Genomic DNA, 26,300 nt, shown 5'->3' with positions numbered 1-26,300 from the left:
CCACACCATGCCCAGAGACTGATCACTGCTCCCACACCACGCCCAGAGGCTGATCACTGCTCCCACACCACGCCCAGAGACTGATCACTGCTCCCACACCATGCCCAGAGGCTGGTCACTGCTCCCACACCATGCCCAGAGACTGATCACTGCTCCCACACCATGCCCAGAGGCTGATCACTGCTCCCACACCATACCCAGAGACTGATCACTGCTCCCACACCATGAGGCTGATCACTGCTCCCACACCATGCCCAGAGGCTGATCACTGCTCCCACACCATGCCCAGAGGCTGATCACTGCTCCCACACCATACCCAGAGGCTGATCACTGCTCCCACACCATGCCCAGAGGCTGATCACTGCTCCCACACCATACCCAGAGGCTGATCACTGCTCCCACACCATACCCAGAGGCTGATCACTGCTCCCACACCATGCCCAGAGGCTGATCACTGCTCCCACACCATGCCCAGAGGCTGATCACTGCTCCCACACCATGAGGCTGATCACTGCTCCCACACCATACCCAGAGGCTGATCACTGCTCCCACACCATACCCAGAGGCTGATCACTGCTCCCACACCATGAGGCTGATCACTGCTCCCACATCATACCCAGAGGCTGATCACTGCTCCCACACCATGAGGCTGATCACTGCTCCCACACCATGAGGCTGATCACTGCTCCCACACCATACCCAGAGACTGATCACTGCTCCCACACCATGAGGCTGATCACTGCTCCCACATCATACCCAAAGACTGATCACTGCTCCCATACCATGAGGCTGATCACTGCTCCCACACCATACCCAGAGGCTGATCACTGCTCCCACACCATGAGGCTGATCACTGCTCCCACACCATGAGGCTGATCACTGCTCCCACACCATACCCAGAGGCTGATCACTGCTCCCACACCATGAGGCTGATCACTGCTCCCACATCATACCCAAAGACTGATCACTGCTCCCATACCATGAGGCTGATCACTGCTCCCACACCATACCCAGAGGCTGATCACTGCTCCCACACCATGAGGCTGATCACTGCTCCCACACCATGAGGCTGATCACTGCTCCCACACCATACCCAGAGACTGATCACTGCTCCCACACCATGAGGCTGATCACTGCTCCCACACCATACCCAGAGGCTGATCACTGCTCCCACACCACGCCCAGAGGCTGATCACTGCTCCCACACCACGCCCAGAGGCTGATCACTGCTCCCACACCATGCCCAGAGGCTGATCACTGCTCCCACACCATGAGGCTGATCATTGCTCCCACACCATACCCAGAGGCTGATCACTGCTCCCACACCATGCCCAGAGGCTGATCACTGCTCCCACACCATGAGGCTGATCATTGCTCCCACACCATACCCAGAGGCTGATCACTGCTCCCACACCATGCCCAGAGGCTGATCACTGCTCCCACACCATGAGGCTGGTCATTGCTCCCACACCATACCCAGAGACTGATCACTGCTCCCACACCATACCCAGAGACTGATCACTGCTCCCACACCATGAGGCTGATCACTGCTCCCACACCACGCCCAGAGGCTGATCACTGCTCCCACACCATTCCCAGAGGCTGGTCACTGCTCCCACACCATGAGGCTGATCATTGCTCCCACACCACGCCCAGAGACTGATCACTGCTCCCACACCATGAGGCTGATCACTGCTCCCACACCATACCCAGAGACTGATCACTGCTCCCACACCATACCCAGAGACTGATCACTGCTCCCACACCATGCCCAGAGGCTGATCACTGCTCCCACACCATGCCCAGAGGCTGATCACTGCTCCCACACCATGAGGCTGATCACTGCTCCCACACCACGCCATGAGGCTGATCACTGCTCCCACATCACTCCCAGAGGCTGATCACTGCTCCCACACCATGCCCAGAGGCTGATCACTGCTCCCACACCATGAGGCTGATCACTGCTCCCACACCACGCCATGAGGCTGATCACTGCTCCCACAGCATACGCAGGGGCTGATCACTTGTTTTGTACGATCCATGTAAACGTTTGGTACCAGCATGTGATGCGTCGTCATATGGCATCGGGTGTGTATTGCAACAAACCAATGAGTTTGGGAAACTGCAACCGTTGCTTATGCATCCAGGAATCTGTCCAAGGCTGAGAGAGCCTACAGCATGATTGAGAAAGAAGCGTTAGCGTGTGTCTATGTGGTAAAGAAAATGCATCAATATCTTTTTGGGCTAAAATTCGAATTGGAAACTGACCATAAACCACTTATATTCCTGTTTTCTGAGAGTAAAGGGATAAATACCAACACATTGGCCTGCATCCAGAGATGGGCGCTCATGTTGTCCGCATACAACTACGCCATCTGCCACAGGCCAGGCACGGAAAACTGCGCCGATGCTCTCAGTAGGCTGCCATTGCCCACTACGGGGGTGGAAATGGCGCAGCCCGCAGATCTAGCCATAGTTATGGAAGCATTTGAGAGTGAGCAATCATCCGGCACTGCCTAGCAGATCAAAACCTGGACAAGCCAAGACCCCTTATTATCTCTCGTCAAAAGCTGTGTGCTTCACGGGAGCTGGTCCACTGTCCCAGTGGAAATGCAGGAAGAGATAAAGCCGTTCCAGCGGCGCAAAGGTGAAATGTCTATACAGGCAGACTGCCTTTTGTGGGGCAATCGAGTAGTGGTCCCCAAGAAGGGCAGAGACTAATTCATCAATGACCTCCACAGTACCCACCCAGGCATCGTAATGATGAAAGTGATAGCCAGATCCCACGTGTGGTGGCCCGGTATCGATGCGGACTTAGAGTCCTGCGTTCACAGATGTAATACATGCTCGCAGTTAAGCAATGTACTCAGGGAGGCGCCGCTAAATTTATGGTCTTGGCCCTCCAAACCGTGGTCTAGGGTACACGTCGACTATGCAGGCCCGTTCTTGGGTAAAATGTTCCTTGTGGTTGTAGACGTGTACTCCAAGTGGATTGAATGTGAGATAATGTCAGCTAGCACGTCCGCTACACCACTGAAAGGCTGCGGGCCATGTTTGCCACACACGGCTTATCCGATGTCCTGGTGAGCGACAACGGGCCAAGTTTCACCAGTGCTGAGTTCAAAGAATTCATGACCCGCAACGGGATCAAACATGTCACATCTGCCCCATTTAAACCAGCGTCCAATGGTCAGGCAGAGAGAGTAGTGCAAACCATCAAGCAAGGCTTGAAGAGGGTAACTTAAGGCTCACTGCAGACTCGCCTATCCCGAGTCCTGCTTAGTTAGTGCACGAGACCCCACTCACTCACTCACTGGGATCCCACCTGCTGAACTGCTCATGAAAAGAGCACTTAAGACAAGGCTCTCATTAGTTCACCCTGATCTACATGAACAGATAGAGAGCAGGTGGATTCAACAACGTACATACCATGATAGCGCAAATGTGTCACGCGAGATTGAAATCAATGATCCTGTATTTGTTTTAAATTATGGACAAGGTCCCAAGTGGCTTCCCGGCACTGTCGTGGCAAAAGAGGGGGGCAGGGTGTTTCGGATTAAACTTTCAAATGGACTCATTCACCAGAAACATTTGGACCAAATCAAATTCAGATTCACGGACTATCCTGAGCAACCCACCTTGGACCCTACCTTTTTTGATCCCCCAACATACACACCAGTGGCAACCGGCACCACAGTTGACCACGAAGCAGAACCCATCATCCAAGCAGCTCTGCAGGGTCCAACACACCAGGCAGCCCAGCAAGACCAGCAGCAAGGGCCTAATAAATGATTTAACAACAACAACTTTCACACCGAGACAATCAACCTGGGCAAGAAGGGCCCCAGATTGACTCACACTGTAAATAGTTACACTATTGACTTTCAGGGGGGGGGTGGTGGGGGAGTGTTGTTATATATGTATACTTGCATTTACCCTGTACAGCCACGAGAGGGCTCGACCCAGGAGTCCCAAGGGATCAAAATAATCCTTTAGGAGGAAAGGTATATAAAGAGACTTCGCAGGTTGGAGAGGCACTCTGGAGACCTGCAATAAAAGACCAAGGTCACACTTTACTTTGAACTCACAGTGTTCAGTTTAACACTTTCTTCATACACTATAGCTCCCACACCATGCCCAGAGGTTGATAACTGCTCCCACACAATGCCCAGAGACTGATCACTGCTCCCACACCATGCCCAGAGACTGATCACTGCTCCCACACTATGCCCAGGGGCTGATCACAGCTCCCACACCATACCCAGAGACTGATCACAGCTCCCACACTATGCCCAGGGGCTGATCACTGCTCCCACACCATACCCAGAGACTGATCACTGCTCCCACACCATACCCAGAGACTGATCACTGCTCCCACACCATACCCAGAGGCTGATCACTGCTCCCACACTATGCCCAGGGGCTGATCACTGCTCCCACACCATGAGGCTGATCACTGCTCCCACACCATGAGGCTGATCACTGCACCCACACCATACCCAGAGACTGATCACTGCTCCCACACCATACCCAGAGGCTGATCACTGCTCCCACACCATACCCAGAGACTGATCACTGCTCCCACACCATACCCAGAGACTGATCACTGCTCCCACACCATACCCAGAGGCTGATCACTGCTCCCACACCATACCCAGAGACTGATCACTGCTCCCACACCATACCCAGAGACTGATCACTGCTCCCACACCATACCCAGAAGTTGATCATTGCTCCCACACCATACCCAGAGACTGATCACTGCTCCCACACCATGCCCAGAGACTGATCACTGCTCCCACACCATGCCCAGAGACTGATCACTGCTCCCACACCATACCCAGAGACTGATCACTGCTCCCACACCATGCCCAGAGACTGATCACTGCTCCCACACAATGCCCAGAGACTGATCATTGCTCCCACGCCATGCCCAGAGGCTGATCACTGCTCCCACACCATGCCCAGAGACTGATCACTGCTCCCACACCATGAGGCTGATCACTGCTCCCACACCATGAGGCTGATCACTGCTCCCACACCATGAGGCTGATCACTGCTCCCACAGCATAGCCAGAGGCTGATCACAGCTCCAACACCATTAGGCTGATCACTGCTCCCACACAATGCCCAGAGACTGATCATTGCTCCCACACCATGCCCAGAGACTGATCACTGCTCCCACACCATGCCCAGAGACTGATCACTGCTCCCACACAATGCCCAGAGGCTGATCACTGCTCCCACACCATACCCAGAAGCTGATCACTGCTCCCATACCATACCCACAGGCTGATCACTGCTCCCACAGCATAGCCAGAGACTGATCACTGCTCCCACACCATGTCCAGAGGCTGATCACTGCTCCCACACCATACCCAGAGACTGATCACTGCTCCCACACCATGCCCAGAGACTGATCACTGCTCCCACACAATGCCCAGAGGTTGATCACTGCTCCCACACCATACCCAGAGACTGATCACTGCTCCCACACCATACCCAGAGACTGATCACTGCTCCCACAAGATGCCCAGAGACTGATCACTGCTCCCACACCATGCCCAGAGGCTGATCACTGCTCCCACACTATGCCCACAGACTGATCACTGCTCCCACACCATACCCAGAGACTGATCACTGCTCCCACACCATGAGGCTGATCACTGCTCTCACACCATGAGGCTGATCACTGCTCCCACACCATACCCAGAGACTGATCACTGCTCCCACACCATGAGGCTGATCACTGCTCCCACACCATGCCCAGAGACTGATCACTGCTCCCACACCATGTCCAGAGGCTGATCACTGCTCCCACACCATACCCAGAGACTGATCACTGCTCCCACACCATACCCAGAGACTGATCACTGCTCCCACACCATACCCAGAGACTGATCACTGCTCCCACACCATGCCCAGAGGCTGATCACTGTTCCCACACTATGCCCAGAGACTGATCACTGCTCCCACACCATGCCCAGAGGCTGATCACTGTTCCCACACTATGCCCAGAGACTGATCACTGCTCCCACACCATGCCCAGAGGCTGATCACTGCTCCCACACCATGCCCAGAGGCTGATCACTGCTCCCACACCATGCCCAGAGACTGATCACTGCTCCCACACCATACCCAGAGACTGATCACTGCTCCCACACCATGCCCAGAGGCTGATCACTGCTCCCACACCATGCCCAGAGGCTGATCACTGTTCCCACACCATGAGGCTGATCACTGCTCCCACACCATGCCCAGAGACTGATCACTGCTCTCACACCATACCCAGAGACTGATCACTGCTCCCACACCATGTCCAGAGGCTGATCACTGCTCCCACACCATACCCAGAAGTTGATCACTGCTCCCACACCATACCATGAAGCTGATCACTGCTCCCACACCATACCCAGAGGCTGATCACTGCTCCCACACCATACCCAGAAGCTGATCACTGCTCCCACACCATGAGACTGATCACTGCTCCCACACCATGAGGTTGATCACTGCTCCCACACCATACCCAGAGACTGATCACTGCTCCCACACCATGAGGTTGATCACTGCTCCCACACCATACCCAGAGACTGATCACTGCTCCCACACCATGCCCAGAGGTTGATCACTGCTCCCACACCATGCCCAGAGACTGATCACTGCTCCCACACCATACCCAGAGACTGATCACTGCTCCCACACCATGCCCAGAGGTTGATCACTGCTCCCACACCATGCCCAGAGACTGATCACTGCTCCCACACCATACCCAGAGACTGATCACTGCTCCCACACCATGCCCAGAGGCTGATCACTGCTCCCACACCATACCCAGAGACTGATCACTGCTCCCACACCATACCCAGAGACTGATCACTGCTCCCACACCATGCCCAGAGACTGATCACTGCTCCCACACCATGTCCAGAGACTGATCACTGCTCCCACACCATACCCAGAGACTGATCACTGCTCCCACACCATAGCCAGAGACTGATCACTGCTCCCACACCATACCCAGAGACTGATCACTGCTCCCACACCATGAGGCTGATCATTGCTCCCACACCATGCCCAGTGACTGATCACTGCTCCCACACCATACCCAGAGACTGATCACTGCTCCCACACCATGAAGCTGATCACTGCTCCCACACCATGCCCAGAGACTGATCACTGCTCCCACACAATGACCAAAGGCTGATCACTGCTCCCACACCATGCCCAGATGCTGATCACTGCTCCCACACCATACCCAGAGACTGATCATTGCTCCCACACCATGCCCAGAGGCTGATCACTGCTCCCACACCATGCCCAGAGGCTGATCACTGCTCCCACACCATGCCCAGAGGCTGATCACTGTTCCCACACCATGATGCTGATCACTGCTCCCACACCATGCCCAGAGACTGATCACTGCTCTCACACCATACCCAGAGACTGATCACTGCTCCCACACCATGTCCAGAGGCTGATCACTGCTCCCACACCATACCCAGAAGCTGATCACTGCTCCCACACCATACCCAGAAGCTGATCACTGCTCCCACACCATACCCAGAGGCTGATCACTGCTCCCACACCATACCCAGAAGCTGATCACTGCTCCCACACCATGAGACTGATCACTGCTCCCACACCATGAGGTTGATCACTGCTCCCACACCATACCCAGAGACTGATCACTGCTCCCACACCATGAGGTTGATCACTGCTCCCACACCATACCCAGAGACTGATCACTGCTCCCACACCATGCCCAGAGGTTGATCACTGCTCCCACACCATGCCCAGAGACTGATCACTGCTCCCACACCATACCCAGAGACTGATCACTGCTCCCACACTATGACCAGAGGCTGATCACTGCTCCCACACTATGACCAGAGGCTGATCACTGCTCCCACACCATGAGGTTGATCACTGCTCCCACACCATACCCAGAGGCTGATCACTGCTCCCACACCATGCCCAGAGGCTGATCACTGCTCCCACACCATACCCAGAGACTGATCACTGCTCCCACACCATACCCAGAGACTGATCACTGCTCCCACACCATGCCCAGAGACTGATCACTGCTCCCACACCATGCCCAGAGACTGATCACTGCTCCCACACCATACCCAGAGACTGATCACTGCTCCCACAAGATGCCCAGAGACTGATCACTGCTCCCACACCATGCCCAGAGGCTGATCACTGCTCCCACACTATGCCCACAGACTGATCACTGCTCCCACACCATACCCAGAGACTGATCACTGCTCCCACACCATGAGGCTGATCACTGCTCCCACACCATGAGGCTGATCACTGCTCCCACACCATACCCAGAGACTGATCACTGCTCCCACACCATGAGGCTGATCACTGCTCCCACACCATGCCCAGAGACTGATCACTGCTCCCACACCATGTCCAGAGGCTGATCACTGCTCCCACACCATACCCAGAGACTGATCACTGCTCCCACACCATACCCAGAGACTGATCACTGCTCCCACACCATACCCAGAGACTGATCACTGCTCCCACACCATGCCCAGAGGCTGATCACTGTTCCCACACTATGCCCAGAGACTGATCACTGCTCCCACACCATGCCCAGAGGCTGATCACTGTTCCCACACTATGCCCAGAGACTGATCACTGCTCCCACACCATGCCCAGAGGCTGATCACTGCTCCCACACCATGCCCAGAGGCTGATCACTGCTCCCACACCATGCCCAGAGACTGATCACTGCTCCCACACCATACCCAGAGACTGATCACTGCTCCCACACCATGCCCAGAGGCTGATCACTGCTCCCACACCATGCCCAGAGGCTGATCACTGTTCCCACACCATGAGGCTGATCACTGCTCCCACACCATGCCCAGAGACTGATCACTGCTCTCACACCATACCCAGAGACTGATCACTGCTCCCACACCATGTCCAGAGGCTGATCACTGCTCCCACACCATACCCAGAAGCTGATCACTGCTCCCACACCATACCCAGAAGCTGATCACTGCTCCCACACCATACCCAGAGGCTGATCACTGCTCCCACACCATACCCAGAAGCTGATCACTGCTCCCACACCATGAGACTGATCACTGCTCCCACACCATGAGGTTGATCACTGCTCCCACACCATACCCAGAGACTGATCACTGCTCCCACACCATGAGGTTGATCACTGCTCCCACACCATACCCAGAGACTGATCACTGCTCCCACACCATGCCCAGAGGCTGATCACTGCTCCCACACCATGCCCAGAGACTGATCACTGCTCCCACACCATACCCAGAGACTGATCACTGCTCCCACACCATGCCCAGGGGTTGATCACTGCTCCCACACCATGCCCAGAGACTGATCACTGCTCCCACACCATACCCAGAGACTGATCACTGCTCCCACACCATGCCCAGAGGCTGATCACTGCTCCCACACCATACCCAGAGACTGATCACTGCTCCCACACCATACCCAGAGACTGATCACTGCTCCCACACCATGCCCAGAGACTGATCACTGCTCCCACACCATGTCCAGAGACTGATCACTGCTCCCACACCATACCCAGAGACTGATCACTGCTCCCACACCATAGCCAGAGACTGATCACTGCTCCCACACCATACCCAGAGACTGATCACTGCTCCCACACCATGAGGCTGATCATTGCTCCCACACCATGCCCAGTGACTGATCACTGCTCCCACACCATACCCAGAGACTGATCACTGCTCCCACACCATGAAGCTGATCACTGCTCCCACACCATGCCCAGAGACTGATCACTGCTCCCACACAATGACCAAAGGCTGATCACTGCTCCCACACCATGCCCAGATGCTGATCACTGCTCCCACACCATACCCAGAGACTGATCATTGCTCCCACACCATGCCCAGAGGCTGATCACTGCTCCCACACCATGCCCAGAGGCTGATCACTGCTCCCACACCATGCCCAGAGGCTGATCACTGTTCCCACACCATGAGGCTGATCACTGCTCCCACACCATGCCCAGAGACTGATCACTGCTCTCACACCATACCCAGAGACTGATCACTGCTCCCACACCATGTCCAGAGGCTGATCACTGCTCCCACACCATACCCAGAAGCTGATCACTGCTCCCACACCATACCCAGAAGCTGATCACTGCTCCCACACCATACCCAGAGGCTGATCACTGCTCCCACACCATACCCAGAAGCTGATCACTGCTCCCACACCATGAGACTGATCACTGCTCCCACACCATGAGGTTGATCACTGCTCCCACACCATACCCAGAGACTGATCACTGCTCCCACACCATGAGGTTGATCACTGCTCCCACACCATACCCAGAGACTGATCACTGCTCCCACACCATGCCCAGAGGTTGATCACTGCTCCCACACCATGCCCAGAGACTGATCACTGCTCCCACACCATACCCAGAGACTGATCACTGCTCCCACACCATGCCCAGAGGTTGATCACTGCTCCCACACCATGCCCAGAGACTGATCACTGCTCCCACACCATACCCAGAGACTGATCACTGCTCCCACACTATGACCAGAGGCTGATCACTGCTCCCACACTATGACCAGAGGCTGATCACTGCTCCCACACCATGAGGTTGATCACTGCTCCCACACCATACCCAGAGGCTGATCACTGCTCCCACACCATGCCCAGAGGCTGATCACTGCTCCCACACCATACCCAGAGACTGATCACTGCTCCCACACCATACCCAGAGACTGATCACTGCTCCCACACCATGCCCAGAGACTGATCACTGCTCCCACACCATGCCCAGAGACTGATCACTGCTCCCACACCATACCCAGAGACTGATCACTGCTCCCACACCATAGCCAGAGACTGATCACTGCTCCCACACCATACCCAGAGACTGATCACTGCTCCCACACCATGAGGCTGATCATTGCTCCCACACCATGCCCAGTGACTGATCACTGCTCCCACACCATACCCAGAGACTGATCACTGCTCCCACACCATGAAGCTGATCACTGCTCCCACACCATGCCCAGAGACTGATCACTGCTCCCACACAATGACCAAAGGCTGATCTCTGCTCCCACACCATGCCCAGATGCTGATCACTGCTCCCACACCATACCCAGAGACTGATCATTGCTCCCACACCATGCCCAGAGGCTGATCACTGCTCCCACACCATGAGGCTGATCACTGCTCCCACACAATGACCAGAGGCTGATCACTGCTCCCACACAATGACCAGAGGCTGATCACTGCTCCCACACCATACCCAGAGGCATCACATGCTAGTCTTAGTTCACGAGTCATATTATAATGGATGGGAAGAACACTACTGCTCAAGCATCGCTTGCATGTGTCGTATGTATTTTGTTGCTCTTTGTCCCATATCCCACTCAGCCCTTTCTTTAATCAATAATGGAGTGGTGCGAACACCGTTGCTAGTCCAGGAAGAAAACTAGCATAATATTGGACCATGCCTAAACAGGATCGTAATTTAGTAATGTTTTTCAGTTCCAGAGCCATCATGATGGTGTGCACTTTCTCCTTAACTAGTTGCAGACCATTTTCATCTACCCGCAATCGCAGATAAACCACCTCACACTGTATGAATGCATATTTACTCCTCTTCAGCTTCAGATTATGGTCATTGAACCATCTGAATACTTCCTCTAAGATTTCTAGGTTTTCCCTGTCTGTGCTGGTGGCTATCAACACATCACTTTGATTGCACAAACAGTGATTCATTCCCTGTAAGATCTGATCCATGGTCGCCTGAAATATCTTTGGTTAGGACTTGATACCATAGGTCAACTTAATGTATGAATATAAACCTTTGTGTGTGTTGACTGTCAGATACTGCTGACTATTCTTGTCAGTGTTGTGTTGTGCACAGGCATGAGAGCGATCCAGTTTTGTGAAGACTATTGCCAGTTCTGCATACAGGTCCTGTGATGTCGGGAAATGGTACTGTTCATCATCAACTACTCGATTCGGGGCAATTTTATAATCCCCACAGAGCCGTACCGTTTTGTCTGACTTCGGAACTACAACCAACAGGGTGGCCCAGTCACTCCTATTAGTCTTCACTGAAACTCAATTTTTCTCCAACTTATCAAGCTCTTGCTCAACCTGCAATTTTAATGTATATGGTACCGGCCTTGGTCTACAAAAAATAGGTTTGACATCCAAACTAATCCGAATATGTGTATTGTATCCCTTGATGCCCTCGTATGTGTCCTCAAACATGTTAGCATATTTCTCCAGCAGAGTATCTAGCCGAGACTTAACCATTTCTGTACTATAGACGCTGTACCAATCCAAACCAACCAATCTTTGCCCATAAGTGTCGGCCGATTGATATATTTCGCTATAATAAAAGGTAATTTTGCTTGTTGCCCCTGGTATTGTACTATACACTCCATTTGCCCAAGCGTCTGCAGTTTTTCCCCGAATATATTTTCAGCTCAGCTGAGCTCGCTTTTAGTGGTATGCCCCTGAAATTCTTGTAATACAATCCTGGCTAATTATTGAGCAATCAACCACTGTATCCATTGTCATATTAATCCATCGATTATTAATCAGTTCATAGGCAGCCCCTCGAACGAGGATGACTTGCTTCCACAAGAGTTCACAGATGTTTCAATGAAGGACCCGATGTTCCAGTCCTGAACTCCAATTGAGGGGGTGGAAGATGCCTGTGCGTGCATTTTTTTTTTAAACCTGTGGTGACCGTTGCACATCAGCCACCACACGGGCTTGATCGAGTTAGGTCTTTATCCAGCGGCCAGGATTGAACCAGGATGACTGGAGGCCTGCTCTGCTGCACAGACCTAGTGCGCACACATATCACAGTGTGGGCAGGCCCGTGCTAACGTTCTGAAATCCTGACATAAGGAATGTATTGCCTTGCCCTTCACTGCATACACACCAAAACCTACACTGTTCTGATCGGTTTCCACCCTGTGAAGTCTTTGATTATTGTTGGGCCTGTCCTTGGATTTACAGGCGGCTGTAATGTGTTCCCTTACTTGGCACCATTGGCATCTTGTCCACTTGAACCAACATTGTTGTGCGGTATGGTTGTCATTACATCTATGACATCTATTCTCCTTGGTTTCATAACTCTCCCTCCAACTAGGGCTCACCCTCTTCTGCGTTTCTACAGTCTAGTGACTGTGAACTGCTACTATTGTGGTAATGGGTGAAATTCCTCAATATTTTTCTCTGCCATCTCCATGGAGGTGGCTATCGTACCAGCTTTCTCAAAAGAGAGATCATCCATACCTAACAATTTTGATTGGATGCGTTGATCCGTTAGTCTACATACAAATTTATCTCGAAGAGCCCTATCTAGGATTCCTCCAAAATTGCAATGTAGAGATAATTTTTTTATGGAAACAATCTATTCACTGATGGTTTCATTGGTTTCTCATTGCGAACTTATAGCTCTCCGCTATTTCTAAAAGCTGTGAATCAAAATGATTCTCCAATATCTGTAGTATGTCTGAGAATGAAGCATCCTTAACCTTTCTCGGGGTTAACAAATTCACTAAGATACCATAATTCTCTGCACCAATCATGACTGACAGAATAGCTTTCATCTTCTCATCCACCGCTTGATTCCTTAATTGTGATCTTGACACACCTGCTGGGACTTTATTGACATCACTAGCTTTAAAAAAACATTTGCAATCTTTCACTCTAAGATCGAAACGATTCCTTATTCTTGTCAAAGGCTCCCAAATTACTGACATAACTCGTTGCCACATCCATATTGCCTTCTTAGCTTAATATCTGTTAATCACTCTCAATAATCTTGAATTGCTTTTTTTTTAAGAACAGGTTGGTTTATTAGCAAAGGTTTAACAATCACACTACACATTACCAGTTCATCCACCAGGCTCGCAACCACCTACCTCATCGTGGACCCCCCGAACCCAACTGGCTGGGGTTTTATTGAGTCTTGTGAACGTTACATGACTGGCTCAGCCACTCCCAACTCAACAGCTCTACAAACCTGTGAGCATACTCACAGGTGCATACATTATAGGTCGGATATTAAAGGGTATGGGGAATGAAGGGAGAGTGGGATTCGACTGGGTGGGATATTAAAGGGTATGGGGAGTGAGGGGGAGAGTGGGATTAGACTGGGTGGGATATTAAAGGGTATGGGGAGTGAGGGGGAGATTGGGATTAGACTGGGTGGGATATTAAAGGGTATGGGGAGTGAGGGGGAGAGTGGGATTAGACTGGGTTGGATATTAAAGGGTATGGGGAGTGAGGATGAGAGTGGGATTAGACTGAATGGGATATTAAAGAATCAGTGTCGGTGGGCCCGGGCCCTAGGGAAAGTCAGTGGGGGTTAAATTCGATCGGCCCAGAAAGGGATCACAATGCACAATTAACCCTCGCCCATCGATTGACATGCGGGCAGCACGGCAACTTTGTGCTGCCTGCTCATTATCATGATTTCTGCAGGAAGCCAATTGTGCTGTTATAAGAACATAAGAAATAGGAGCCAAAGTCAGCCATTCGGCCCATCGAATCTGCTCCGCCATTCAATAAGATCATGGCTGATCATCGACCTCAACTCCACTTTCCCACCCGATATCCATATCCCTTGATTCCCCTAGATTCCAAAAACCTATCTATCTCAGCCTTGAATATACTCAATGACTCAGCATCCACAGTCCGCGGGCAGAGAATTCCAAAGATTTACAACCCTCTGAGTGACAAAATTTCTTCTCATCTCAGTCTTAAATGGCCGACCCCTTACTCTGAGACTGTGCCCCCCTAGTTCTAGATACTCCAGCCTGGCATCTACCCTGTCAATCCCCTGTTCACTGGCTGCACGCATCAGCACAGGGCCCACGAGCACCACTTAAAGGTAGCCTGCACTGCTTAAAGCAAGCCTGCAACTCTAAAACAGGAGGCGCATTGTAGCTGGAGCAGGTGCTGGGAGTCGTGCAGGAAGTGAACCTGTCCTCGGGTACAGTGAGGAATGGTACAACATGGGACAGAATGGCTCCAAGGTTTTCGGACGCTGCACTGGAGGTCTTGATGGAGGAGGTGGAAAGGAGGAGAGATGTCCTGTATCCGCAGGGGGCAAGAAGCGCTCGAGACATACCCTTGAAAGGGCAGTGAGAGCAGATAGCCATAGAGGTCATTGCCAGGAACAAGCCCCGAGGACCCGGATGCAAGAGGTTGAGCAATGTCACATGAGTGGCCAGGTTAGTGAATGCATCTTCAAATGCCATCATCATCATAGGCAGTCCCTCGAAACAAGGATGACTTGCTTCCACGTCAAAAAAGGATGAGTTCACAGGCATTTCAATGAAGGACCTAATATTCCAGATCCAGAACTACATCCTGAAAGATGGAAGACGCCTGTGCGTGGATTTTTTTAATGTGTGGTGGCCGTTGCACACCAGCCACCACACGGATTTGACAGAGCTAGGTCTTGGTCCAGTGGCAAGGATCAACCAAGAAGACTGGAGACCAGCTCTGCTGCACGGACCTAGTGCACACACACATTGCAGATAAGAACAGATTAGCCAAAACGCTTCAAATATCATATCCCACAAACTGCGCTGCAAATCTCAGCCACTGCTCAATTCACCACTCACCTACCAACAATCTCCATCAATCAGGACTTCTCAGCTCACATTCATGTGCTTCACCTCACCCTCACACACTTGGCACGGCTGTTTGCTTCACACCCACATCTCACAACTTGCAGCCAGTGCCAGCTATCCAACTATGCCAGTCACATCAAACAGATTGCACCACACTCACTGAAACACTCCCCTCTCTCTTGCAGGACAAGGTAGCGCACAACCGGAGGCAACAGGAGCTAACCAGAGAGGGGCAGGTGCGCCTGCATGTCCTAACCCCCATGGAGGAGACGGGGCTGATCATTATTGGGACGGCCATTGCTGAGGCTGTGGCCAGCGGCGGGCAGGGCTGAAACCATCGAAGATGACGGTATCCTCATACCTAATCCTCCTTCTCACATCCCACTTCCTTCATCCCACAAACTCTCCTGATTTACAAGCCGCAGATGTTGTAAGCATGCACCTCTGACTTCCTCCCCATCCCTCACCACAACCTTGCCCTAGCGCCTGTCTCCTTTCAGATATCCAGGAGGTGCAACCTGGCCAGGCAGTGGAGGAACAGCATGAAGAGAGGGATGGTAAAGGTGCACCATCACTTAATTTCACACTCGCAGCCACCAGCTCAGATAATGACACTGCCCGTATCGTGGAGGATAGGTTCAAGGCTTGAAATGCATGTGGCGAGACACCAGGCATGAGTGGGCTGCAGCCAGGCCAGGGGGAAAGGGTAGGTCAGGTGCCAGCGCCCCAGAGGGCCAGGTTGCCCATGGGTTCTGCTGAAGAGGACTCAGATAAGAACTTCGATGGGGCAGGCTACAGAAGAAGGCTGATGGGTGTACACAACGAAATGCTTGGTACATTGGGAAGCCTGCCACAAAGAATGCATTCAATGTCAAGGAGCATGGAAGAGTCTGGCATCAGCTTGTCACAGGGCTTTGTGCAGAGCTTGGAGCCCAACTTTTCCTGCATGGAAGTGGTGACCACTTGTGGACCCGACCATGATGCAATGTCTGATGGCCGATATCCATTGCAGCACAAGCATCAGCCACCCAACACCTGGGAGCTCAGATTTCTGCCACGCAAGCTCAGACTGCTGCCATCATGGCTATGGATTGTAGAGTTCACAGGGGCATGCAGGGTGTCACAGTGGTCCAGAAAATCTGTCCTCCAACCAATTGCTGAGGCGCCGCCCTGGGAGAGTGGCATTGGCTCCGTGGAGCACGAACTTTCCTATTTTTCTCCTTGCAGTCGAAGCACAAGCAGCTGTGGACAGGCGGGGGTCTGCCTCAAACATTACCACTCACAGACGTGGAGGAGAAGGTATCTGCCCTTATCGGAGTGCCAGGTTAGGTAGTTGCCGGGGGCGATGCTGAGCCCCCTATGGAAAGTGAGGGTTTGTACATGGATGACACGGCTGAATCCACTGCACTGCGAGATATAATGGAGTTGTGGCGGACCTCAAATGAACAAGTGCTACACCAACCTCCTCATAAGAACATAAGGATTAGGAGCAGGAGTCGCCCATCTGGCCCCTCGAGCCTGCTCCGCCATTCAATAAGATCATGGCTGATCTAATCATGGACTCAGCTCCACTTCCCTGCCCGCTCCCCATAACCCTTCAATCCCTTATCGCTCAAAAATCTCCGCCTTAAATATATTCAATGACCCAGCCTCCACAGCTCTCTGGGGCAGAGAATTCCACAGATTTACAACCCTCTGAGAGAAGAAATCCCTCCTCATCTCAGTTTTAAATGGGCGGCCCCTTATTCTGAAACTATGTCCCTTAGTTTTAGATTCCCTTATGAGTGGAAATATCCTCCCTGCATCCACCTGGTTGAGCCCACTCATTATCTTATATGTTTTAATATGATCACCTCCCCTGAACTCCAATGAGTATAGGCCCAACTTACTCAACCTATCTTCATAAGTCAACCCCCTCATATCTGGAATCAACCTCGTGAACCTTCTTTGAACTACCTCCAATGCAAGTATATCCTTTCTTAAATACGGAGACCAAAACTGTACGCAGTACTCTAGGTGTGGCCTCACCAATACTCTGTACAGTTGGAGCAGGACTTCTCTGCTTTTATACTCCATCCCCCTTGCAATAAAGGCCAACATTCCATTTGCCTTCCTGATTACTTGCTATACCTGCATACTAACTTTTTGTGTTTCATGCACAAGAACCCCCAGGTCCCTCTGTACTGCAGCACTTTGCAATTTTTCTCCATTTAAATTATAATGTATGTTTCTATTTCTTCTGCCAAAGTGGATAACTTCACATTTTCCCATGTTATACTCCATCTGCCAAATTTTTGCCTACTCACTTAGCCTGTCTATATCCCTTTGCAGATTTGTTGTGTCCTCCTCACAACTTGCTTTCCCACCCACCTTTGCAACATCAGCAAATGTGGCTACATTACACTCGGTCCCTTCGTCCAAATCATTAATGTAGATTGTAAATAGTTGAGGCCCCAGCACCGATCCCTGCGGCACCCCACTAGTCACCGTTTGCCAACCGGAAAATGACCCATTTATCCTGACTCTTTGTTTTCTGTTACTTAGCTAATCCTCTGTCTGCTAATATATTACCCCCAACCCCGTGAGCTCTTATCTTGTGCAGTAACCTTTTACGTGGCACCTTATCGAATGCCTTCTGGAAATCCAAATACACCATATCCACTGGTTCCCCTTTATCTACCCTGCTCGTTACATCCTCAAAGAACTCCAGCAAATTTGTCAAATATGATTTCCCTTTCATAAAACCATGCTGACTCTGCTTGACTGAATTATGCTTTTCCAAATGTCCTAATACTGCTTCCTTAATAATGGACTCCAGCATTTTCCCAACGACAGATGTTAGGCTAACTGGTCTATAGTTTCCTGCTTTTTGTCTGCCTCCTTTTTTAAATAGGGGTGTTACATTTGCGGTTTTCCAATCCGCTGGGACGCCCCAGGGGAATTTTGGTAGATTACAATCAATGCATCCACTATCTCTGTAGTCACTTCTTTTAAGACCCTAGGATATAAGCCATCAGGTCCAGGGACTTGTCCACCTTTAGTCCCATTATTTTATTGAGTACTACATCTTTTGTGATAGTGATAGTTTTAAGTACCTCACTCCCTATAGCCCCTTGATTGTCTATTATTGGGATGTTTTTAGTGTCTTCTACCGTGAAGACCGATATAAAATATTTGTTCAAAGTTTCTGCCATTTCCCTGATCCCCATTATTAATTTCGCAATCTCATCCTCTAAGGGATCAAAATTTACCTTAGCCACTCTTTTCCTTTTTATATACCTGTCGAAACTCTTACTATCTGTTTTTATATTTCTTGCTAGTTTTCTTTCATAATCTATCTACCCTCTCTTTATCATTGTTTTAGCCATTCTTTGCTGGTTTTTAAAAGTTTCCCAATCCTCTGGCCTCCCACTAATCTTGACCACTTTGTATGCCATTGTTTTCAATTTGATACTATCCTTTATTTCCTTAGTTAGCCACAGATGATTATCCTTTCTCTTAAAGTCTTTCCTTCTCATTGGAATATATTTTTGTTGCGAGTTATGAAATATCTCCTTAAATGCCCGCCACTGCTCATCAACCGTCCCACACTTTAATCTATTTTCCCAGTCCACTTTAGCCAACTCTGCCTTCATACCTTTGTAGTATTTAAGTTTAGGGCACTGGTTTGAGATCCAACTTTCTCACCCTCCAACTGATTTGAAATTCAACCATACTATGATCATTCTTTCCTCGAGGATCCTTTATTGGAAATTATTTATTAATCCTGTCTCATTACACAGGACCAGATCTAAAATAGCCTGCTCCCTGGTTGGTTCTGCAACGTACTGTTCAAGGATACTATCCAGGATATACTCTATGAACTCTTCCTCAAGGCTACCTTGGCCAATTTGATTTGTCCAATCAATATAAAGATTAAAATCACCCATGGTTATTGCTACCCTGCCCCCTCTCTCGACGCATTGCCATGGTGGAATCCCACAGACCAGCTCTCCGGAGGGTGAGTCGACAAAGTCGGTCTGCTGTCAGACAGGCAGGCATTGAAATGGACCTGGTGGAAATGTCCAGGGAGAGCGCAGTGATGCACCGTGACCTTATTGATACATTTGGACGGATCCCTGCGAGCATCGACAAGCTCACTGCGACTGTTGCGGAGGCAGCGTTGCAGATTGTCGCTGTGAGCTGTGAGTCCAGCGAGGCTATCATTGCCCACACACAGAGGCTGGTGGCCTCGAGCAGCAACAGGGTCGTTCCAGAGAGTGTGGCACATGCCCTTGAGCACGTCGCAGACTCAGGCACATCACAGGCACAAGCTTTGCTTCAGCTTGGGCAAGTGATGCAGTCCTTGTCTGCTTCCATACTCTCTGCATTCCCCACTGTCCAACGGGGAAGGAATGGTTCCAAAGCAGACCAGTAAGTTGTGGAGACACACCGTGCTCCGGTTGCTAAGGTCCAACCCCGTCGGAGAATGAGTGGCTCCAGAGAAATGGGAGATGGTGTCATTCCCCAGGATGACAGCATTCTGGATCTCACTCAGCAACCAAGCACCATACATGGTTGGCACCCCATCCACCTGTGACTGGTGACACTGAGGAAGAGGCACCCCAGTCGAAATCTGGGCCTTCCAGTCCAGGAGCTGGTCCAGTGCATCGTCAGACGTGGTCTCCATTGTCTGAGCTCCCAACACAGCAGCCCTCTAGCAGCCTTTATGTCCCCCTGAGACCTCAATGAGGAGGAGCAGCAGGCATGGGAGGAGGTTGAAGGGAAGGGGGCAGGGCAGTCTCTCAAAGATGCAATAATGGCTGCGAAGTAATCATGGAGCCTTTCAAATTTTGTGCACTGCACTATGCAATTAATCTTTTAATTATATTTTGTGCCCTGCAAGATGCAATTTTTCATTTTGAAACATTTTGTGCACTGCAGGATGCAGTCTGTTTTGATTTGAATGTTGGACACCTCAGGATGCAGTTATTCTTTTCCTAATATCTTGTGAATTCCAGGAAGCAGTCGTGTGTCCATAAGTGGTCAACCATTTTATTATGTAGGGTTCTGTGGGGGAGGGGGTGCGGGGCAGATATTGAGAGTGATACTTGTTGGCAAAAATTGCTCTTTGATCTTCGACATTGGTGTCCTGTGTCTCACCACAATGAACTCTGAGACCTGTTGAGGGGAGTATTGAAGACTGCCTTGAGAGGGGTCCAGGCATCGGAAGCACTGGTACAGCACGCCAATTGTCTGTTCGATGATGCTGCAGGTGGCTGCATGGCTGTCATTGTAGCACTGCTCGGCTTCTGTGGGGTGTTCCGGAGGAGGGTCATGAGCCAGGTGGCCAGGCTGTAACCTTTTGTCCCCGGTCAGCCTTGCCTCATGCGTGAGACACTGCTCTCATGCAAGATGAAAGCATCATGTGTGCTCCCTGGATAGCGGGCATTGACTGTGAGGATGTGCTGAGTGTGGTTGCAGACCAGCTGAATGTTTAGGGAGTGGTATCCCTTTCGGTTTCGGAAGACCTCAGCATTGTGTGTTGTTGCTCGCAGGGCGACGTGCATACAGTCAATGGCACCCTGGGAGCCTGCAAATCATGCAAAACCCTAGAGCCCTCTCATTCTGGCTCTCCCTGCTCATTGGGAACTTTATGAAGTCCATCCTGCGTGCATAAAGTGCCCTTGTCACCTGGCAAATGTAGCGATATGCAGCGTATTGAGAGACACTACATACATCCCCTGCTGCTGCCTGGAAGGAGCCGGAGGCATAGAAGGCCAGCACCACAGTCACCTTCACCTCGACGGGCAGCGCCGTCCTGTTGGCACTGGTCGGCTGTAGGTCTGCCTGTAGGAGCTGGCATATCTCTTTTCAGAAGTGTAGCCTTCGAACGCACTGCGCATCAGAAATGTGTAGGTATGAGCGATGTTCCCTGTAGACCTGTGGGGGGTAAGGCCTCCTCCCTGAACGTCTGCGATCTCTTCGCTTCCATTGCCCACCATGGACAAGAACCCTTCCTCCAGCTTGAAGCCGCCTGCCAATCACAATCAACATGATTTGCTGACGCACCAACATTTCTCCCATTGAAATCTCTTAATGACCTCGTAAACAAGTTAACGCATGTAAAAGTGCCGCTTTAAAGTGCCCACTAACGCAGCGAACTGCGCACACCTCTGACAGCCACTGACACCTGCGATCTAAGATCCTCCAGCCGCCCTTTAAACATGGCACCAACTGGGCCTGCTGCACCCTGGGACCGACCGCCTAGTTTTTCTGGTCGGGTCCTGGGCCGGACGCCATATCAGGTGTTACGCCTGAAAGTTCCACTCTTGGCGCTAGCGCAGCCATGCACAACAATTGACGTCATACTGACAGTCAAAACGGAGGGCGGGACAATAAGTTTTTGCACAAAACCATTGGCGAAACTTCCGGCCGGGTGTAAGATCCTGCACGCCCCGTTTGACGCCCAGACACACCATTTTCTGGTTCAACAGGGGCGCAAATCAGTGGAAAATCCAGTTCTCAGTGTCTGTGGAACTGTATCATAGTGAGAGTCAGTGTCTGTGGAACTGTATCCCAGTGAGAGTCAGTGTCTGTGGAACTGTATCCCAGTGAGAGTCTGTCTATGGAACTGTATCACAGTGAGAGTCAGTGTCTGTGGAACTGTATCCCAGTGAGAGTCAGTGTGTGTGGAACTGTACCCCAGTGAGAGTCAGTGTGTGTGGAACTGTACCCCAGTGAGAGTCAGTGTGTGTGGAACTGTACCCCAGTGAGAGTCAGTGTATGTGGAACTGTACCCCATTGAGAGTCAGTGCCTGTGAAACTGTACCCCAGTGAGAGTCAGTGCCTGTGAAACTGTACCCCAGTGAGAGTCAGTTCCTGTGAAACTGTACCCCAGTGAGAGTCAGTGCCTGTGAAACTGTACCCCAGTGAGAGTCAGTGTGTGTGGGACCCGTACCCCAGTGAGAGTCAGTATGTGTGGAACTGTACCCCAGTGAGAGTCAGTGTGTGTGGGACCCGTAGCCCAGTGAGAGTCAGTGCCTGTGGGACTGTACTCCAGTGGGAGTCAGTGTGTGTGGGACTGTACCCCAGTGAGAGTCAGTGTGTGTGGGACTGTACCCCAGTGAGAGTCAGTGTGTGTGGGACCTGTACCCCAGTGAGAGTCTGTGCCTGTGGAACTGTACCCCAGTGAGAGTTAGTGCCTGTGGTAATGTACCCCAGTGAGAGTCGGTGCCCATTAACTTCACAGTCACCGAACAGTTATCAGAGCTTGTGAGCACCAGTATATGAATCGGAGTGTTTTTCTCCAGGCATTCCATTGATATTTTGTAAAGAATGAGGCAGGGAATGATGCCGATAGTTTTCCAAGTGCACAGGATAAACAACATGTGTTATTGATTAACGGCAGCGATTATGAAACTGCGGCTTTAACTGTTCCTCATAGCGTGACCGAGAGGGACAACAGGCTACTGTGGGACTGGCCAGGACAGCTGGAACACACGGACTTGTGCCTTCTGTAAACTGAAGTTATGCAAACTCAACCCTTTATACAAGATTAGTTGGCCTGATATTGCCTGGCTCCCAGCAACTCATGTTCTGCTCCGCACGGAATCCTCTGTGTCCTGATCTCTCACACTCGCTCCCATCACTGCAATGCTAATTCACACCAGATTCCTTTTGTCACATTCAGTGTCAAGCTCCACTCCCACATGTCAGCATTCACTCCCTCTGTCCCGAAACAGGACCTCATGCCCCGGCTGAACAATTAACTCTTTTCAAGTTAAACTTTAGCATAGAACCGAGGCTGATGCTGCTCACTGTAGCTGTGTCAGGCTTTGCTCACCTCTGAATCAGAAGGTTGTGGGTTCAAGTCCTACTCCAGAGACTTGAGCACATAATCTAGGCTGACACTCCCAGTACAGTGCTGAGGGAGCGCTGCACTGTCGGAGGTGCTGCCTTTCAGATGAGACATTAAACCGAGGCCCCGTCTGCTCTCTCAAGGTGGACATAAAAAATCCCATGGCACTATTTCAAAGAAGAGTAGGGGAGTTCTCCCCGGTGTCCTAGCCAATATTTATCCCTCAATTAATATAACAAAAACAGATTCTCTGGTCAATCGTGTAATTTGCTCTTTGTGGGAGCTTGCTGCGATGAATTGGTTGCCGTGATTGCACACGTGATAAAAGTGACATGAAATGAATTTATTGGCTGCGAAACGATTTGATGAGGGCTGTATAAATGTTAGTTCTTTCTTTTTCTTTCTTCTGTTGTCAAATCTGCCATCATCGCCACTTCTCAAAAAAACAACCCCGACCCTTCACTCCTTGCAAACTACTGCCCCATCTCCAACCTCCCTTTCCTCTCCAAAGTCCTTGAATGTGCAGTGGCCTCCCAGATCCCTGCCCATCCGGGCTGAAACCAATTTCTGGGTCACAGTGCCTTATTTCTCACAGCTCCAACCAACAGCCAGCCACACAATCACCAGACTGACATCCAATCCTGAGCAGCAGCCAGTGTTTCAGTCTTAGGGAGGCACATGGGTTGTCCAGGCTCTGGAGAGAGAGAGACTGGGGAAAGGGCAGGACACAGTCAGGATTTGGTGCCATGCTTGACTTTATTTGATCAATTGACAGGACAGATTTTAGATGTTGATTAGGCCCAACAGTGTAGCAATGAGTAGAATCTTCCATCATTTTGGGGCACACTGTGTAAGACTCACTGCTTCGTGCTTCAAGATTTTCCAAAATCGTCATCTATTGGGAAAAAAACAGTGCAACATAAAACCATCAACATTGACTGGTCAGATCAGTAATACCACAAGGGCTGTTACCTATTTATTCGGGGTATTACTCAGTTACTCAGGGTATTGCCCATTTACTAGAATGTTGCCCATTCACTGGGCTATGGGGGTAGAGCGGGGCAGTGGGATTGATACAGCGCTATGGGGAGAGAGTAGGATTAGGTTGGAATTGATACAGGGCTATGGGGAGAGAGCAGGGCAGTGGAATTGATACAGCGCTATGGGGAGAGAGTAGGATTAGGTTGGAATTGATACAGGGCTATGGGGAGAGAGTGGAGCAGTGGGATAGCTTGGGATTGAAACAGGGCTATGGGGAGAGAGCAGGGCAGTGGGATTAGTTTGGGATTGAAACAGGGCTATGGGGGTAGAACAGAGCAGTGGGATGAGAGACAGTGGCCAGGGAGAGGGAGGAAATTGGTGCCAAGTAGATAATGGCTTCGGTCTTCCCAAGCTATGATTGGTGGAATTTTGGCACATCCAGAACTGGATGTTGGACAAGCAGTGTCATAATTTGGAGAAAGTGACGGGGTCCAGAGAAGTGGTGGTGAGGTCGAGCATGGTGTCACCAGCGTACATGTGGAACCTGATGTCGGATGATGTCACTGAGGGGCAGCATACAGATGAAACTAGGGGGTCCTGTAATAGAGCTCCCCCTAGTGAACTACTGCTCCACCTACTGGACTACTGTGGTAATGCAACAACTGATGTAAATAATAAAAGGATCATGTGGCAAGGTCACATGATGACAGGTTTTCTGTGTAAGAGCCGTCTTGTTGTGTGTGTTTGTTAGTGATGTTGTAAGAATATATCACATTGGTGATGAGGATAGGATTTGGATTCACTGCCTAATATTTTTGTTGGTGGATATTCCAGCCAACCAAAAGAGAGACTTTGAGAGGTTCTTTGTTTTGCAGATCAGCTAAAAATCTAAGGTATATTTCAAGCACACTTGGCTGAACTGATGGCCATATCTATGAGAATAATAGGGAGCTTGGATGAGTAACATCACGATTGAGATACTTTTGGAGCGTATGTGGAGCGGCTAGAAATGTTTTTCACATTGAAGCTTCCGATGATGAAAACCATAACCAGGTGGTGTTAGAAAGAAAACAGACTATTTTCCTGACTGAAGCAAGCCCCGAGGTATATGAAGCCCTGAAAAATGTGCTTGTTCCTGTCAAGCCGAAGGACATATCACTTACGGAGATTCTAAGCAAGTTATAACAGCACTACAGTCCTGAGCCTCTGGAAATTGCTGAAAGTTATTGTTTTGGAACATGAGATCAATTAATTGATGAGGGTATCAGTGAGTACATTGTAGCTTTAAAAAAGCTATCTATTCACTTTGGAAACTGTCAGGACCAAGCCTTGCATGACTGCTTTGTTTGTGGGATAAAAATTGAACAAATCAGATGGAAGTTGTTGACAACCCCTAACGTGGCTTTTGATTTAGCTTGTCAGCTAGCTATGTTGATGGATATGGCCGACCAATACTCCCGAAAATTTCGCACCATTTCCAGTCATCAGACAGCCGAGGTGAATCTGCAGGTTAAAAGTAAAAGGCAGTTGGGCCCCCAAAGTCTCAGCAACTGGCCAAGGTAACAGTACATCGAAGTCGTACTATCGGTGCCTGGGACAACAAATGGCTCAAAGCTGTCCATATATGAAGGCAAAGTGTTTCTACTGCAAGAGAAGGCATGCCGACTGAAGAGTAAACCAACTTTCAAGGTTATAAATAGAAATTGCCAGAGACTGCATAACATTGAAGAGAAGCAAACATACGAGGAGTTTCTGGTGATACAAGTCATCAGGAGCATGAGGCTACCTAATAGCGATTCGCGAAGTATCGTCAT

At 50.6% G+C, this 26,300-nt stretch overlaps 2 protein-coding genes across 2 annotated transcripts in view; both read right to left on the bottom strand.

The window, feature by feature from the left end:
• The window catches only part of LOC139232968 (lipocalin-like), a 74,345-nt gene extending 50,837 nt beyond the window's left edge, over window positions 1-23,508 (bottom strand). Inside the window, exon 1 of the mRNA XM_070863466.1 lies at window positions 23,491-23,508. The gene's annotated coding sequence lies outside the window, so the exon portion shown is untranslated. The remainder of the gene's footprint in view (window positions 1-23,490) is intronic.
• A 734-nt stretch (window positions 23,509-24,242) lies between these two features.
• c8g (complement component 8, gamma polypeptide) overlaps window positions 24,243-26,300 on the bottom strand; it is a 212,190-nt gene continuing 210,132 nt past the window's right edge. The window contains exon 9 of the mRNA XM_070863264.1: window positions 24,243-24,400. Within this exon, the coding sequence (XP_070719365.1) occupies window positions 24,378-24,400 (23 nt within the window). The 3' untranslated portion in view covers window positions 24,243-24,377. The remainder of the gene's footprint in view (window positions 24,401-26,300) is intronic.

This window comes from Pristiophorus japonicus, chromosome 20, assembly GCF_044704955.1.
Source record: "Pristiophorus japonicus isolate sPriJap1 chromosome 20, sPriJap1.hap1, whole genome shotgun sequence".
Taxonomy (NCBI): Eukaryota; Metazoa; Chordata; class Chondrichthyes; family Pristiophoridae; genus Pristiophorus; species Pristiophorus japonicus.
Note: the sequence above shows the minus strand (reverse complement) of the source record. Positions and strands in the feature narration are given on the sequence as shown.